Source organism: Moschus berezovskii, chromosome 10 (assembly GCF_049115385.1).
Source record: "Moschus berezovskii isolate FMDL1 chromosome 10, NW_MosBer_1.0, whole genome shotgun sequence".
NCBI lineage: Eukaryota > Metazoa > Chordata > Mammalia > Artiodactyla > Moschidae > Moschus > Moschus berezovskii.
In genome coordinates, this window is record NC_142469.1 from 76240311 (window position 1) to 76258681 (window position 18371).

At 38.6% G+C, this 18371-nt stretch overlaps 1 protein-coding gene across 12 annotated transcripts in view; it reads right to left on the reverse strand.

Moving 5' to 3' along the window:
* The window catches only part of EPB41L2 (erythrocyte membrane protein band 4.1 like 2), a 211987-nt gene that overhangs the window by 99725 nt on the left and 93891 nt on the right, over positions 1-18371 (reverse strand). For 11 of the 12 annotated variants that reach the window (XM_088840752.1, XM_088840751.1, XM_088840750.1 and 8 more), the window contains 2 exons: positions 11431-11894; positions 10471-10689 (listed from right to left, as the gene is read on the reverse strand). In XM_088840752.1, coding sequence (XP_088696878.1) covers positions 10471-10689; positions 11431-11880 — 669 coding nt within the window. In that variant the 5' untranslated portion in view covers positions 11881-11894. The remainder of the gene's footprint in view (positions 1-10470; positions 10690-11430; positions 11895-18371) is intronic. The other variant, XM_088840745.1, reaches the window with a different exon arrangement.

Genomic DNA, 18371 nt, shown 5'->3' on the forward strand with positions numbered 1-18371 from the left:
TAAATTTTGTGTGTGTGTTGTGTAATCAGTCACTCAGTTCTGAATGTAGCACACCAGGCTCCTCTTTCCATGGAATTTTCCAGACAAGAATATTGGAGTGGGTTGCCATTTTCTACCCCAAGGGATCTTCCTGACCCAGGGATTGAACCCACATCTCCATCTTGGCAGATGGATTCCTTACCACTGAGTCACCTGGGAAGCCCAGCATACTATATTACAGTGCTGTAAATAGCGATGATAAATTCTGTGCATGTTTCCCCTCAGTCACCGAGTCGTGATCCTGCTGTGGAAACGATGGATGGAAAGAACAGCCTCAGCTCGAGCTTCTGTGAAATAAATTAAATGCTCATGGGTAAAGGCCAGATTCTCAAATCTCTGTTCCCCCATTCAAGCTCCTGTACTCAATCTCCATCGAAATCTTAGTGGGAGTGGGAATAGGAAGATAGGATCAAGGAGGGGAATATCTGGCAAAATTTCCTAATGGCTGAGAAATAAAAACTTTGTCAGAAATATCTTTAATTTGCTCAGGAAAACACTGGAAAAGAGATTGGAAATAGAGTAATGAAAACAGAGGGATTCTGAACAGAATAGGTTTAACAAAAGATACTTTGTTTTTTGTTGAATGAGATATAAAATTACGCCTCATTTGATGAACTCTGAAAAGGAGTTAATATTTTTTAATACCTACTTAACCTGAGAGAGTGAGAAAATGTATCTGAACAGATTTTAAAGTACAAAACTAATTCTGAAAATGATTTTCCCCACCATTTTGAATGTTATTCAACCTTCAAATAACTGTCATTCCAAAACAGGAAAAACAAAAAAATTTCAAAGCTCTGTTGCCCAGTCTACTACCACCCTTAATTTGTGAAAGGAAGAGCCTATTAAGTAGTAAATTACCTGCAAGTCAGCTTGCCTGGCAGCATGTGTGAGAAAGGAGGCAGAAGAGGATGCTGCCCTCAAAATTACATCAGGATGGTTACTCATCGTGAGCGGTGAACTTCAAGTGTCAAGTTTAATGCTTTCAAAAGCCACTGACACAAGGGCAAAAAAGGCAATCCCCTGATTTTGAAACCACAAGTGGGGAAGACAAAGGAGAGAGCATGTGGTTGAATTCTTGACTACTGAGAAATTAAAACCATAACATTTTTTTTTAGTTTGCTCAAGAGAAAAGAGGAGTATTAGAGAAAAAGAGGCAGGGAGTAAGGTGTTAACATTAGTCTCCTCTTCAAGGTCAGGCCAGCCAGCCAGCCATCTGACCTACAGCAGTTCAGATTCACAGGAAAGACTCTGGGAGTCTGCATTCCCTCTAGGGCCAAGACCACTCCTTATCCACTTTGGCATCGCTCTCATGCCCAGTCAGTTCATAGCCTTTATAGAAATTTGATAAATCATTTTCATTTATTTAAGCCCATGAAGTGTTTCTACAAGAAGTTAGCCTACTGTTTCTAAGCACTTAAAAAGCAGTGCAGCTGTGGATAGAAGTAGTAATATGAGAGGGTGGCGCATTATCCATACACACAACAGTGATCTTTCTTTTCTAACTGTAGAGGATGGAGGGAAGAAGTGGGAACAAGCAAACACAACCATTTAGCTTAGATAAGAAGGATAAAAACTTTAAACAGTCCAGGAAAGCAGAGAGAAATAAAAAATTAACTTTTTATGAGTAGTGCTAGAGGCGAAGTCCTGTGTTAATGCCCTATGGGGAGAGAAAAGAAAGTTCTTTTTCTCAAGGAATTAACAATACAGGTAAAGATACAACACAGCGATGAAAAGAAATCAAAAAGTAACATAAAGAGCTTAACTGATGTTCAACATAACAATACAAGAGCCTCTTTCACAAGACAGCACATGATTAATTGCCCAATTATTGGTGCAAACAAGTTCAGGGGAAGAAAAAACATCCAGAAAGCTGGATTTAAGCTAGACATTAAAAGACAAGGAAGAAGCCTGTGGATGGGGAAGTCAGAAAGGCAGAGACGATCTGGGTCAGAAACCAGAAGAAAGGACAGACAATTCATCGCCTGATTAGAAGACCAATTTGGCTGGAAGAGGAAAGCACAGAATATCCTGTAGTAACAGATCAAAAGACAGTTTGAGGGCATAACAGTGTCCTAAAGCCCAGCTAATGAGCCTGCTCTGCTCCTGTGAACCCCTTGTGTCCTTCAACCTGGACCAAAGCATTAAACTACTCTCATAGCATGGAAGCCTTTTCCCATTTACTAAATAAAAATTATTAGAATCATTGCCTTAAATTCCTTTTCTGAGCTAAAGGGATAAATGGACAGCTAGCCAGAGACATTCCATCTGGACCTATGTCACTGGAATTTCAAATTGCATACAATATATGCCAACTAAATTGTTCACGGTTCTATTTAATTTGTATTTAAATCCAATACGATTTAGGAGTTTAGAGGAGGGACAACTCCTAAATATAGGAGTTTAGAGAGGGACACAATTTCCAGATCCTCTCCAAGGATGCTGCTGCTGCTAAGTCACTTCAGTTGTGTCCGACTCTGTGTGACCCCATAGACGGAAGCCCACCAGGCTCCCACATCTCTGGGATTCTCCAGGCAAGAACACTGGAGTGGGTTGCCATTTCCTTCTCCAATGTGTGAAAGTGAAAAGTGAAAGTGAAGTCGCTCAGTCGTATCCGACCCTTAGCGACCCCATGGACTGCAGCCTACCAGGCTCCTCCATCCATGGGATTTTCTAGGCAAGAGTACTGGAGTGGCTTGCCATTGCCTTCTCTGAGGATACAGATAGTTAAAACTATTTAACTAGTAAACCTAATAAGGGTCAATTATAGAAATGTGAAAGAACAGCCTTGGAGGATGACAGCAGACATAAATAATCAAGTAAATAAATAAAACACTCAAAAGCAGTGATATCAAATTGCATTTCTGAGGCCAGTACTCTACACAGGAAAGGCAAGAACACCTTGACACCATTCTACTGCCTGATAAATAGTTTTTATCAACAGAACACTGGCGAAGAGCGCCTACATTCTGAAAGCTTTATTCACAGCACTGAGAAAAAATGGCACTGACATTCCTATGTGGGCAAGAACAATGCCCTCAATTCTCAGACAAAATCAACACGTGGGAACGACTTTCAGATGCCAGAGGAAAATGTGAGCAACTCGAACTCAGAATGCACAGTCACTCATGCTTCCCAAGTCTTACAGGAACTTTCAGATTTATTTTCAGACTTCATATATATATACATATATATATATATATATACACACACACACACACATTTATCAGCTGTAGTAAAGCCAGTTCAATCCTAGAAATAGAGGAAACAAATATTTTCATTCTTAATCTGCAATCTTAAAATGAAAGAAAAAAGAGGAAGTGACCTCTCCAAGACATCCAAAGAGCCAAAAGAAAAGTAAACACAGATCTCCTGATTCTATACCCATAGTTCCAACTAAATCTTACTGTATTTTTCCTTAGAGGAAAGAGCCCTGCTGTTTTAACACGTCAAGTATGTAAATGACTTCAGTGGCAATATCACAAGAGTCCTTCTATAGGGGAGTCTCTGGAACCAGCAAGCAGAGTATAGAAGACACCCCAAAATTCTTACAATTTAAATTCTGATAACAAAGGAGTTTCTCCCATAGCATTATATTTCTCAGTGAGATAAGAACAGACATATCAGAGAATATAAATTATAAATTTTCTTCAAGAAAAAAATCATAAACTTCAATGAAAAGATTTTTTTCAAAAAGTATTTGAGATAGTTTATTATCAAGACAATAAAATAGTATAAAATGTAAATTGTAATTTTTACTAACTTTAAAAAAAATACTTCACACAAAAATTTTGAACAAATGCACAAACTCAGCCTTGCATCAAAATTAATGCATGGCTTAGGTTGCAGAAATAACATTAATTGAAGTCAAGCCATTTCCATTTTGTTTTGCACTTAAGTAAAATCATTCTCCAAAAATGCACCATCATCCAATACTTATGCTCCAAATACTGTGTGTGAAGCATTTTTTTTCCACTTAGTATTAACACACACTCTCTTTCTTCAAAAGAATGCAGACTTCAAAGATTACAGTGTTGAAAACGATGCTGCCATGGCTCCCTGGGTAGTCTTCACTTTCCTGAGGTTCAAGAATACATTCAGATGGCCCACAGGAAAAAGAATATAGAATCAGTGAGCCAAGAAAGGAGGGGGCAGGAGGGGTAAAAAAAAATGCATATGTGGAAAGAAAGAAAGTGAAGTCACTCAGTCGTGTCCGACTCTTTGCAACCCCATGGACCGTAGCTTACCAGGCTCCTCTGTCCATGGGATTCTCCAGGCAAGAATATTGGAGTGGGTTGCCATTTCCGTCTCCAGGGGAGACCCAACCCATGGACCAAACCTGGGTCTCCTGCACTACAGACAGACGATTAACCGTCTGAGCCACCAGGGAAGTCCTGGATATGTGGAGATCTCTCTATTTTAAGCAAATAATCTGAAGCAGATATTATATTAAGACACCAAACAAAAATATCCCCAAGAACTACATTTCTTGATTTTAGAAAATTATTCAGTTAATACAGTAACACTGACATTAAATGATGTAACAGTGTTGCTTTCATTAACCAAAGGTACTGACAGATACAAAAACGGGGAACTGTCTAACCTTCCCAATGCTCTAATCATGTTGATTAAACTGTATCTATAAAGACTACTGGTGTACACCATAACCAATGCAGTGGATAAAAAAGTCTCCCTTAAATTCTTATAGTCATATTCTAAAATCAAGTAGCATTCTTAATTTTGCTAGGTCCTATATACTAATAACTGTAAACCTCTGGTCCATTTCTTCTCAGCCCCTTTTCACTCTACTGATCAGTTTAAATCCTCTTATCCTGACATGTGTGGTCTTGTAGAACCTCATCCTCCTCTACAAGGTCCTTATAAGTTCAGTTCAGTTCAGTTCAGTCGCTCAGTCGTGTCCGACTCTTTGCGACCCCATGAATCACAGCACACCAGGCCTCCCTGTCCATCACCAACACCGGAGTTCACTCAAACTCATGTCCATCGAGTCGGTGATGCCATCCAGCCATCTCATTCTCTGCCGTCCCCGTCTCCTCCTACCCCCAATCCTTCCTAGCATCAGACTCTTTTCCAGTGAGTCAACTCATCGCATGAGGTGGCCAAAGTATTGCAGTTTCAGCTTTAGCATACGTCCTTCCAATGAACACCCAGGATTGATCTCTTTTAGAATGGACTGGTTGGATTTCCTTGCAGTCCAAGGGACTCTCAAGAGTCTTCTCCAGCACCACAGTTCAAAAGCATCAATTCTTCGGCGATCAGCTTTCTTCACAGTCCAACTGTCACATCCATACATGACCACGGGAAAAACCATAGCCTTGACTGGACGGACCTTTGTTGGCAAAGTAATGTCTCTGCTTTTTAATATGCTATCTAGACTGGTCATAACTTTCCTTCCAAGGAGCAAGCGTCTTTTAATTTCATGGCTGCAATCAGCATCCGAAGTGATTTTGGAGCCCAAGTTAGGCTGTTCCAACTCAAGACTTCCTGAACAGGCCATGCTTTCCTCTACTGCTGTAGGTACCCTAAGTGAGGACATTAAGGCCATCTTCAGTGGGTGTGCTATAATCTAAAATTCTAGTTGAAAATTAGATACGTGTACATACAGAAAGAAAGAAAAAAGCAAGCAATAACTATAGGCATCTAAAAGGCCATAAAAGACATAATTATCATCTTTAATGACAGTAAACAACTGGAAACAAATCTAATCTCCTTGGGCAAATAAAGTAAAAGTACGTATTTCCCACAATGTGTTCATTTCCTTAGGTACTTTTGAGTTCATTAATCGTTGCAGTTTCCCACAACATGCTTCCCCCCACACAGTCCTCAGACACCCATTTCCGGTACAGAGCTACAGAACTGAGAGATAAGCAGCATCAGCACATCACCCCATCCGTCTGAGGTCAGTGCTGGAACCAGGGAGCAAGAGCATGCTCAAGGCACGTGACAGATGCCTCCAGGCTCTGCTCCCGAAGAGGAAGTGACAGCAGTGTGATTCAGGATCAGGCACATTCTAAGGACACTAAGAACTCACAAGAGCCAAGATAGGAAAGAGAACCAGATAAAACAGAAATTAATCAAAAGAGGGAATACCACTTATAATGTCGGCATGATTACAACAACTACTGTGACACAGATGAACTATACAGCCTCTGATCATATATAAAGTTGCTGTCCAGGAGTCCAGTGAACTGTCGGTACCTAAAATCTGCTGTGGGGGTCACATCACTGAATTCTATTCAAATTCCATTTCCTTTGTAATTGACAGAAAAAACAAAAGTTTACTCAACATTTATATGCTGTAAGCTTTTTCAGATTTATCTACTGTCCTCAAAAACTCATTCTTATGATGGTATATTTACTAATTAGTTATTAACTGAAAAGACAATCTGTAAATTAATACAGTCATTGAAATAAAGACTCCCCTACTTCTCTAATCAATTAAGCTAACCCATAATGGGATGAGAAAATATTAGGAATTAAATGACAATTAAAAGTACAGTATTTTAAAACTTGTGCACCCAACAAGAGATACCTGAAGGGAATATTAGAGCCCTGAAAACATACATTTTTTTTTTTCAAATATTCAATTCAAGAAATTGGGGGTAAAAAAACAGAATAATTCCAAGGGAAAAAACAAAGAATAAAATTTACAAAACAGAAAAGAAAAAAAACCAAACTGTTTCTTTGAAAGAAAAGATTTAAATAGTTAACTCTATATCAAAAATAATCAAGAAAATGCAAATAACACAAGAAATTAGAAAGAAATCAAAATCAAAAATACAAGATAAGAACACTATGAACAACTTCATAGGTTTGTCAAGTTACATGAAATGGGCAGTTTCCACTAAAAATATGAATTACTACAACTGATTAAACCAGAAACAGACTACTAGAAAATCAAATCAATGATTTAATAAAACAAAAAAACCTCCCAACTCCATTTTTCCCAGAAAAAGGTCACCAGCCCAAGACAGTTTTAAAGGCAAGTTCTACCAGATCTCCAAAGAATGGTTAAATCCCTAATTTATCAAAACTTTTTTTTAGAGAATATTAAAGGCAAGCAACTCTAAAAGCTAGTACATAATCCAGATAACAAAATCTGATGAAGACAATTTGATAAAAGAAAGTTAAAAATAATATATGCAAAACCATAGGTTAAAAATACAAAATCAATGTCAAATGATCACAAGTATCTATGTTAGGAATTCAAAGATAGCTTCACATTAGAAAACATTAATATAAATTACATTAACAGATTAAAAAAACACGATCCTCTCAGTTGATGCAGAAAATACATTAGAAAAGATTCACTACCTAGTCATGTCTTTTACCATCTATTCACGAAACTTTCTAGTTTAATCTTAGAAACTAAGAAAATATGCTGAATCTGAAAAAGAATCTTTTTTTTTTTTAAATCCTAGAGCAATCCTAGAAAACTACACTTACAAAAAGATGCTCAGCCTCTTGAGTAAACTGTAGGATTATTTCCACGTTTTCAATTCTTTACCAAGCTCTTCCTGTGATGGGCTCAGGCTTGCCCACTCACTTATTAACCACAGGACTTGCTTGGCCAATGAGATATGAGTAGTATATCTTTATATCTATATATATAAAGATATGAGTAGTATATCTTTATACTATATACTATACTATACTTTATACTATATACTATAAAGATATATAGATATATATAGATATAAAGATATACTACTTCCAGGCAGAAGATTCAAGGACCACAGTGTAGTTACACTGTTTTCTTTTCCCTCTATTGTGAGAGCATTGTTCCCCATATAGAGGATACACCTTTAGTCTTGATTCAAAAATCAAGAAGACATGGAGTAGAGCCCACACCCAACCCATCAAGGGCATATAACATGAGCAAGGAATAAACCATTGTCATTTTATATCCAGAAGATCTGGAGGCTGTTATTGTAGTATAACCTAGTAAAAGTTGACAGTAATCAAGTAAGTGCTAACCAAAATTTTGAGATATTTCATATCATTATGGTAGGTGGAAATTAATAAAAAGTGAAGATGACAATGTGGAAAAATCAAACAGTGGTTGCTGGTGGGAAGTTAAACTGGCACAACCACTTTGCCAAATCTAGGAAAATTGAAGAAGTAAAACTACATTTTATCAATTCTACTCCTAGGCATTCTACCTTAATAAACTCTTACACAAGTAAACAAGGAAACATATATAATAATGTTCACCGAAGCACTGATTGCTAAAAATATATAAAAGAGATAGTTCCCCAGTGGGAATGGATAAACTGGGTTAGTCATTCAAAAGAACACTATATAGCAGTTGAAATGAATAAAGTAGATTTACACATGATAAAACAAATGCATAGTAACAAAGAGATGGGACACTTTAGCAACATCTTCAGTGTTTTATTTATTTTTACAATATCTAAAACACATGGCTAAATGATGAATCTGTTTAAAACTTTTATGGTGAATATACAACTCTATTATTACTATATTTTTGTATTTTTTTAAAAAGACAGAGAACAAAAATAGATTTAAACCACAAAGCACACTGATCAATCACAAGGTTTGATGATATAAAGCACATCAGAGACGACAGGGGCCTTTTAGACTATCTAAGTAACATTATATTCTAAAGATGAAGTCAATTTCTGGGCCTCAGTTTGACACACAGAGATGGAGTAAACGATTCAAGGTGACAAAACATGATATCAACAAGTTCATTCTTAAAATCTAGACTTCCTAACTTCTAGGATAGGTGGGAAAAACGAGGGACATGTGATCAAATAGTGCAACTGAGTCAAGTTCAGAACACCATTCTTTTGTTTCTTATTGTCCCTACCCCTACTCCTGAGACATACTGTATTATTCTCTCTGTGTGAGCTCTAAGGATTTTTAATCATCTGTTGCCATTCCTTTTCTTCTCAAAACTATTAAAATGTGAGAACAATTGTAGGTAAATGAGTAAAATAAGTTCTACCTAACTAATACAAAGGTAAGTAAGGACTATGAAGCGCTGATCTTAAGGGTTCAGTGGTCAGGTCCAAAACTTTCACAGTCAAGGTCTGGAATCCTCAATCACTAATTAGCTATGAAATTTGGGTAAGTTACTTAACCTCTTTAAAGTCTTGTATTCCTGATGTGAAGAACGGACTCATTTGAAAAGACCCTGATGCTGGGAAAGACTGAGGGCAGGAAGAGAAGGGAATGACAGAGGATCATATACTTGGAGGACATCACCGGCTCAGTGGGCATGACTTTAACTAAACTCCAGGTGTTGGCGATGGACAGGGAGGCCTGGCAGGCTGCAGTCCATGGGGTGGCAAAGAGTTGGACACAACTAAGCAACTGAACTGAACTGAAGATAGGGAATATCCATAACAATACCTATCTCATATAGAGTTTTGTCAGTATTACATGAGACAACCCATTTAAAGCTCTTGACATAATTCCTAAACAAACATTAGATGTTAGTATATGCCATATATGACTTCCCTGGTAGCTCAGCTGGTAAAGAATCTGCCTGCAATGCAGGCAACCCCAGTTCGACTCATGGGTTGGGAAGAACCCTTGGAGAAGAGAATGGCTATCCACTCCAGTGTTCTTGGGTTTCCCTGGTGGCTCAGACGGTAAAGAATTCGCCTACAATGCAGGAGACCTGAATTTGATCTCTGGGTTCGGGAAGATCCCTGAGAAGATATGGCAACCTACTCCAGTACTCTTGCCTGGAGAATCCCCACGGACAGAGAAGCCTGGCAGGCTACAGTCCATGAGGTCACAAAGAGTTGGACACGACAGAGCAACTAAGCATAACATAGCAAAGTACACATCATGTAAATAAAGTAATTTAGCTATGAAAAGTAACAAATTTTGGATTATCATAAACTTATAAGGCATTAAATGCTTTTAAAAAATTACACTGACTTTGGTCAGCATCAGTGCTAATCAACTATATGTTTTGCAAATCAAGAGTGTCTTTTAATTAAATGAGCTAGATTTTAAATTATTACCTGTCTCGGGATGAAAACACTTGAGGTTAAACTGCTGAAATTTCATTACTCTGAAATTTCAACCTACTGCAATGTTTCTCCTCAAGTGAAATACTTATGGCCACAGGTAATTTCAAGCTATTTAATACCCTTTCAGAATAGACACCAGCCAATACACATGATCAATACAGCCTGACAGAACATCGGTCCGTTTTATCTTAAAGGGTCAGGAACTACTGTTTATAATAGAAATAATGACCCTCTTCTGTGTTTTCTCCATTTTTTTTGCTTTTTAACGTTAAATTTTGACAAACTAGTTCATAGGAACACAGAAATCTAGTCACAGGGCCAGGCCACAAATGAAGGCAGAGGATACTTTTGCTGTCATTCCACACATCCAGATAGCTCTCCAGCCAGCACCCTGACTCACCTCCAGGTCGCAGCTGTACTCAGTGCCGTCCAGGAGGGTCACTTTACACTGGACAGTTTTGGTCTTCTTGGGGGCTTTCAGAGAGGCCTTCTCTGCTCTTAGCTCATTGGTCTGCACTTCCTTTGTCTCCCTTTTTGCCGCTTCATCCATAAATTCTGCTTCCTGTATTTCCTTCACCTTCTCTTCTTCTCTCTCCTTACTTACTTCTTCAACAAGCTGCTGAGGGGGAAAAAAAAAATTAAGTCCATAGAAAAGGTGACCAATTTGCAGAAAATGACACACACTATAAAAGAAAGATCTTTAGCAAGAACTGTGATCTATGGTAAACACTGTGAGCCTAAGATTTTAAAAGATTTTGAAACTTTGTCAGAAAGGGTATTTCACCACATCTTTCCCCCAATCCACTGCCAATTTTCTTATTTTGCCACTTTGGCAACGTCAGCATTAAATGAGTAAAAGAAACTATGTCCCAGTAATGACATTTAAATATCACGTTAAATAATAAAACTCCTAATTATAATTACATAACCATGGCAAAACTCAGGCTTCATAGGCAACCAAAATGCACACACATACAAATCTACTCTTCCTACCCCTTAAACACTTAAATAAATCAAAGATACAAAAGCATGTATTATTTAAGAAGCGAGATGATCCTTGCCTGAGAGTACTTGTCTAACGCTAAAATGAATAGATATGACTTTTTCATGATCTGCCTTTACAGGGGATTTTTTTTTTTTTTTTGCTTTATTTTGAAAGCTTTAAAAGGAATAACAGGAGAATGTTGTGGTAGACCCTCCAAGATCCATATTCCAGATACAGTAAGCCAAAGCAGTATCTGAATACAAGAAATCTGGAAATGGTTCAAAACAAATCTTTTCTGTTAACCTGGTTATGCCATCAAAGCCTTCACTTCCAGACAATCACTTCTCAAAATACTTGTGTCTCCTGACTACTCACCAGAGGTTTCTCTTCCTTGACGTCAACCTTAATCTCCTGTTGTTTTCTCTGAGCTGTTTCTTCAGCATCACCCTTGGCCTGCCTTTCTTCTTCAGCAAGAGATTCCTCCTTGTCTAAAACCTGTTCTTCCACAACAGGTTGGGTAGGCTCTTTTTTATCTCCTCCATCTTTGGCCACTACTAAGTTATAGGACTTTTGTTTCTTAAGCCAAGGGGGTATGAATCGAGAAATCCCCCGGCTCTCAGATGGATCTTTCTCTTTCTTCTGGCGGCGTGGGCTACTTTGGCTTTCAGCTGGAGGAGATGATTGGGAACCTTTTTCCTCCTCTGGATCAGATGTCTGATTCTGCTGATTTTCTGCTACTTCTTTCGGTTTCTCCTTGGTTGAATCTGCTCCAAACTGGTCAGATTCCTTCTTCACTTCAGATGCAGAGCCCACTTCAGTAGTCATGGTCACAGCTTATTCTATAAACAAAACGAAACCACCAATAGTTATTTTACAAACTCTACCCATTTTAGTTTGGAGGCAAGGGCAGGGTAAAGAAGGGTGGGGAGGGGAATGGCAGAAAGATGACAGGAAGAAAACACATTGTAAAAAGAAGCTTCAGAAGCATAAGAGAAAATGGAGACTGCTATCCTTGATGTATAGAAATCTCTATCAGAATCAAAGAACCATCACTAGCGTCACAATAGAATTAACTGTGGTTAATTCTACAGTACAAAGAAAACTTCAAATCATCAAGAGTTCTAGAAAAAGTAATTATTGTTCAATTTCATCTAGCTATGAAAAAATAATCCACTCCCCAGATTTTTAGGGAAAATTACTTTTCTCTATACTTAGTTTTCCTCATTCACAATATTAAAGCTACTGATATTAAGCTACAATATTAAGCTACTGATAATGCTAGAAAATCCTGAGACATATTTCACTGCAATTTCACAAATTAAAACCAATATCTAAAGAAATGTTAGGTATAATAAAAATGAACTTTACTGGGTACCTAATTGTGAGAAAATTAAAATGAACACAAATATCTTTTTTTTTGTTCCAATATTAAACCCCATAATTCACCATCACTATTCCAATGTAAGTTAGTCTTTAAGAAAGGCACTAAAACTATAATCAAAACTCCAAAACTCCATACCACCCAACCTCATACACAATTTTCTTAGTATATGTGATTATAGAAAAATATCTAGGGGTCCCAATCTAAACCAAATGAAGACATCATAGGAGTGAAGGAAATGCATCTAATATTCAATCCTATCACAACTAATGAAAACAAAACTGAAATTAAATCTAAAAGTAACTGGTTGTCTAAAATTTACATAAAGAAAGACGGACTTTCAAAGTATCATAGCACCACTGACATTGAAAAAAAAAAAACAGGCAGGCACATGAAAAGATGCTCAACATCATTAATCAAAGAAATGCAAACTAAAAGCACAATGAGACATCACTTTACACCTGTCAGAAGGGCTATCCTCAAAAAGAACACAAATAACCAATGTTGACATGGATGCTGAGAAAAAGGAACTCTCAAACACTGATGCTAGGAATGGAAATTGGTGCAACCACTGTGGAAAACAGTACAGAGGTTTCTCAAAACTCTGAAAGAACTACTGTGTGATCCAGCAATTTCACTTCTGGGTATATATCAGAAACAAACAAACAAACACACTAATTTGAAAAGCTATACACACCCCAATGTTCACAGCAGCATTATTTACAATTACCAAGTCACGGAAGCAACCTCCATACCCATCAATAGAAGAATGGATAAAGATGCTGTGTATATAGACAACGGAAAACTCAGTCACAAAAAATAATGAAGTTTTTCCATTTGCACCCGGGGGGTACTAAGCTAAATGAAATAAGTCACACAGAGAAAGATAAATAATGTATGATATCACTTACAAGCAGAATCTAAAAAAACAGATTAGTGAATATAACAAAATAGAAACAGATGCACAGATACAGAGGACAAATCAGTGGTTACCAGTGGTGAATGTGAAGACGGGGGTGGGCAGAATAGGGGTAAGGGATTAAGAAATACAAACTACAGAGGACAAAATAAATAAGCTACAAGGATATATTATACAACAGTGGGAATATAGCCAGTATTTTATAATAACTGTTAATGGAGTATAGACTTTAAAAATAGTGAATCACTATGTTGGACACCTATAACTTACATAATACTGTACATCAACTATACTTCAATAAAACATTTTTTAAATAAAAAAAATTAGGCAAGGACAGCAGACACAGCACACTCTCCTTTCTTGCCAATGATGAAAGTACTCAAAGGCCTGGTGCCTTGACCAATGGAAAATTTCACAGCTGTCTTTAAAAGTGGTACAAACTTGAAAAGTTCAAACAACAAAGTACACTGGATTCTTATTTTTTTAAGATTTATTGAAGTACAATTGACATACCATAAAATTCACCCTTTTAAACTATACAGTTAATGATTCTAAGTATATTCAAAACGTTGTACAACTATCACCACTCTCTAATCCTAGAACATTTTCATCATCCCAAAAAGAAGCCCTGTGTCATTAATAGTTACTCTCCAACCTCCCCTTCCTGCAGCCCACTGAGATCACTGAACTACTTTCACTTTGTATAGATTTGCCTATTTGACATTTCAAATAAATGGAATAATGCAATATGTTGCATTTTCGCTTAGCATAATGTTTTTAAGGTTCATCCATGTTGTAGTACCTATCAGTACTACCCGTGTTTCTTTAATTATTCACCTCTTTTGCAAATCATATATCTGAGGAGTCCAATCCAAAATAAACAAAGAACTCTTTTTTTTTTATACAAAATATACAAACAGGAAAAGGAGTACGTCAAGACTGTATACTGTCACCCTGCTTATTTAACTTATATGCAGAGTACATCATAAGAAACGTTGGGCTGGATGAAGCACAAGCTGGAATCAAGATTGCTGGGAGAAATATCAATAACCTCAGATATGCAGATGACACCACCCTTAGAGCAGAAAGGGAAGAGGAATTAAAGAGCCCCTTGATGAAAGTGAAAGAGGAGAGTGAAAAAGTTGGCTTAAAGCTCAACATTCAGAAAAGTAAGATCATGGCATCTGGTCCCATCACTTCATGGTAAATCGATGGGGAAACAGTGGAAACAGTGACAGACTTTATTTTCTTGGGCTCCAAAATCACTGCAGATGGTAACTGCAGCCATGAAATGAAAATACGCTTACTCCTTGGAAGGAAAGTTATGACCAACCTAGATAGAATATTAAAAAGCAGAGACATTACTTTGCCAACAAAGGTCCGTCTAGTCAAGGCTATGGTTTTTCCAGGGGTCATGTATGGATGTGAGAGTTGGACTATAAAGAAAGCTGATCACCAAAGAATTGATGCTTTTGAACTATGGTGTTGGAGAAGACTCTTGAGAGTCCTTGGCCTGCAAGGAGATCCAGCCAGTCCATCCTAAAGGAGATCAGTCCTGAGTGTCCACTGGAAGGACTGATGCTGAAGCTGAAACTCCAATACTTTGGCCACCTGATGTGAAGATATGACTCATTGGAAAAGACGCTAATGCTGGGAAAGATTGAGGGCAGGAGGAGAAGGAGACGACAGAGGATAAGATGGTTGGATGGCATCTCTGACTCAACGGACATGGGTTTGGGTAAACTCCAGGAGTTGGTGATGGACAGGGAGGCCTGGTGTGCTACGGTTCATGGGGTCACAAAGAGTCGGACATGACTGAGCGACTGAACAGAACTGAACTGAACAAAGAACCCTAACAACTCAACAGTGAAGAACAAAAAAGAATTATTTTTTTAATGGGCAAAAGCTTTGAGTAGAATTCCTCCAAAGAAAAAATGACCAATAAGTACTTGAAATGATTCTGAACATTATTAGTCATTCAGTTCCGTTCAGTTTAGTCACTCAGTCATGTCCGGCTCTTTGCGACCCCATGAATCACAGCACGCCAGGCCTCCCTGTCCATCACCAACTCCCGGAATTCACTCAAATTCATGTCCATCGAGTCAGTGATGCCATCCAGCCATCTCATTCTCTGTCGTCCCTTTCTCCTCCTGCCCCAATCCCTCCCAGCATCAGAGTCTTTTCCAGTGAGTCAACTCTTTGCATGAGGTGGCCAAAGTATTGGAGTTTCAGCTTTAGCATCATTCCTTCCAATGAACACCCAGGACTGATGATCATTAGGGAAATGCAAATCAAAACCACTATGAAATACCACTTCACATCCACTAGGATGGCTATAATCAAAGACAATAACACATACTGGTGAGGTTGTTGGAAAATTGGAACCCTCAACATAGATGGAAAGAATGTAAAATGGTACAGCCACTTGGAAATCAGTTTGGCAATTCCTCAAAAAACGAAACATGAAGCTACTGTATGACTCAGCGATCCCACTCCTGTGTATACACCCAAAATATGTTTACCCCAAAACTTGTAAATGAAGTTTTCTAACAGCATAATAAACTCATAACAGTCAAAAAATGGAAGCAACCCAAATGCCTACCAACTAATGGATGGATAAACAAAATGTGGTGCGTCTATATAACAGAATATTAAGCAGTTTTGAAAAGGAATGAAGTATTGATACATGCTTCCGTATGAACCTTGAAAAAACATCACGCTAAGTAAAAGAAGCCAGAAACGAAAAGCCATTTGTATAAAATTTCCAGAATGACAAATACTCAGAAACGAGGCGTAAACTAGGGGTTGCAAAGGGCTAAAGGGAGTAGAGAATGGGGAGCAACTGTTAACAGGTACAGGGTTTCTTTTCGGGGTAATGAAAATATTTTGGAATTCGACGTGATAGTTGAACAACCTTGTGAATATACTCAAAACCACTGAATTGTAAACTTTAAAGGGGTGATATCTCAATTAAAAAATAACTTTTAAATTGTTATATACTTCTAATAGGCAAGCGTAAAAACATTCACTTAGTCAGCCTATATTTCATGGGCATAGGGCTTCCCTGGTGCAAAGAATCTGCCTGCTATGCAGGAGACCACCTACAATGCAGGAGATGCAGGTTCAGTCCCTGGGAGGGGAAGATCTCCTGGAGAAGGAAATGGCAACCAACTCTAGTATTCTTGTCTGGAAAATCCCATGGGCAGAGGAGCCTGGCAGGCTACAGCCCACAGTGTTGCAAGAGTCAGACACAATATAGTGACTAAGCCACCAACCACCACCAGAATGTGTCGAGTGCTAAGCACATGAATAAAGACTACCTTCAAGGACAGTGGGTTACAGATAAAAGAACGCCGCTCAAATAGCACAGGATGAACACTTAACCAGGATTGCTGCTGCTGCTAAGTCACTTCACTCGTGTCCGACTCTGTGTGACCCCATAGACGGAAGCCCACCAGGCTCCCCCATCCCTGGGATTCTCCAGGCAAGAACACTGGAGTGGGTTGCCATTTCCTTCTCCAATGTGTGAAAGTGAAAAGTGAAAGTGAAGTCACTCAGTCGTGTCCGACCCATAGCGACCCCATGGACTGCAGCCTACCAGGCTCCTCCATCCATGGGATTTTTAGGCAAGAGTACTGGAGTGGCTTGCCATTGCCTTCTCCGGCATTTTTAGAGAGAGTTATCAGACAAGTATTTCTGCAAAAGTCAACATTTGGGTCAAAATGGGAAACATGTGCCAGACACAGGCAAGTGTGTAGAAACATTAGAATACTCCTCCCACAGGAAACTCAAAAGAGCTGAACAATAACACACTGTACAAGTGAAGTGGGGGGTTGTGAGTGGAAGGAGGAAGGTGAACTGGTGATGATGAAGTAGGAGAAACAGGCTGAAGCCAGAACACAAAAGGTTCTGCATGTCATGCTAAGAAAGGTCTGGAGGTTGACTTAAAAGCAATGAGAAGTCATATAAGAACTTCAAGTAGAGGAGTAAAGTAATCAAATTCATATTTGGGATAGCCCAACTAAAGCTAAAACTCCAATACTTTGGCCACCTCATGCGACGAGTTGACTCACTGGAAAAGACTCTGATGATGGGAAAGGTTGGGGGCGGGAGGAGAAGAGGACGACAGAGAATGAGATGGCTGGATGGCATCACCGACTCGATGGACATGAGTTTGAGTGAACTCCGGGAGTTGGTGATGGACAGGGAGGCCTGGCATGCTGTGATTCATGGGATCGCAAAGAGTCGGACATGACTGAGCGACTGAACTGAACTGAACCTTGTTATAAGTACAGGATGAGAGAAAAGAATGAAACAGAAAGGTATCTAGGAGGCTGAAACTATAAGCATGAGAAGATAATGGTTTACACTATGGCAGAAGCAATTGCATATAGGATAAGAAATGAATCTGATGGTCAACACAAAGATTGAACATGACGTGGCATCTATCTGAAATCAGCAAGTCAATGAGAAGAAAGAGTCCAGGAAAAGTCCTAGGTCATGAGAGACTGAGATGATGTTAGAACCATTCATGGAAATAGGGAACACAAGGAAAAGAAGGTCTGGTTTACACAAACTTGATTTTTAGTTTATTGTGACTGAGGAGTCTGTGGAGGTGTTCAGCTGGCCACCTGACACACAAGTCTTACAGGGAGACCACAGACGCACTAGATGCAGATTTGGGAGCTGTCATCCCATGAGAGATAAATGAAAGCACAAGTGACAATGATATCACCGAGGGAAAAAAAGTGTAGTTTGAGCTTCGAGGGCTCTGAAGAGAACCTTTCTAACCACCGACATTTAAGGGACAGGCAGAGGAACAAAGGTGAGAAGAGACACAGTAAAATAAGGAGATTAGAGCACAGTAATGTCCTTGAGGGCAATGCTACCGAAGAGGGAATAGTTAGGTAGCTATATTAAATACATGTCCAGTCTTACATCTTATTTTTACGTGCATGAAGTTCAAAATCATGTCTTCCAGTAAGACTCTTATATGAGTACTTGAACTAGCTCCAT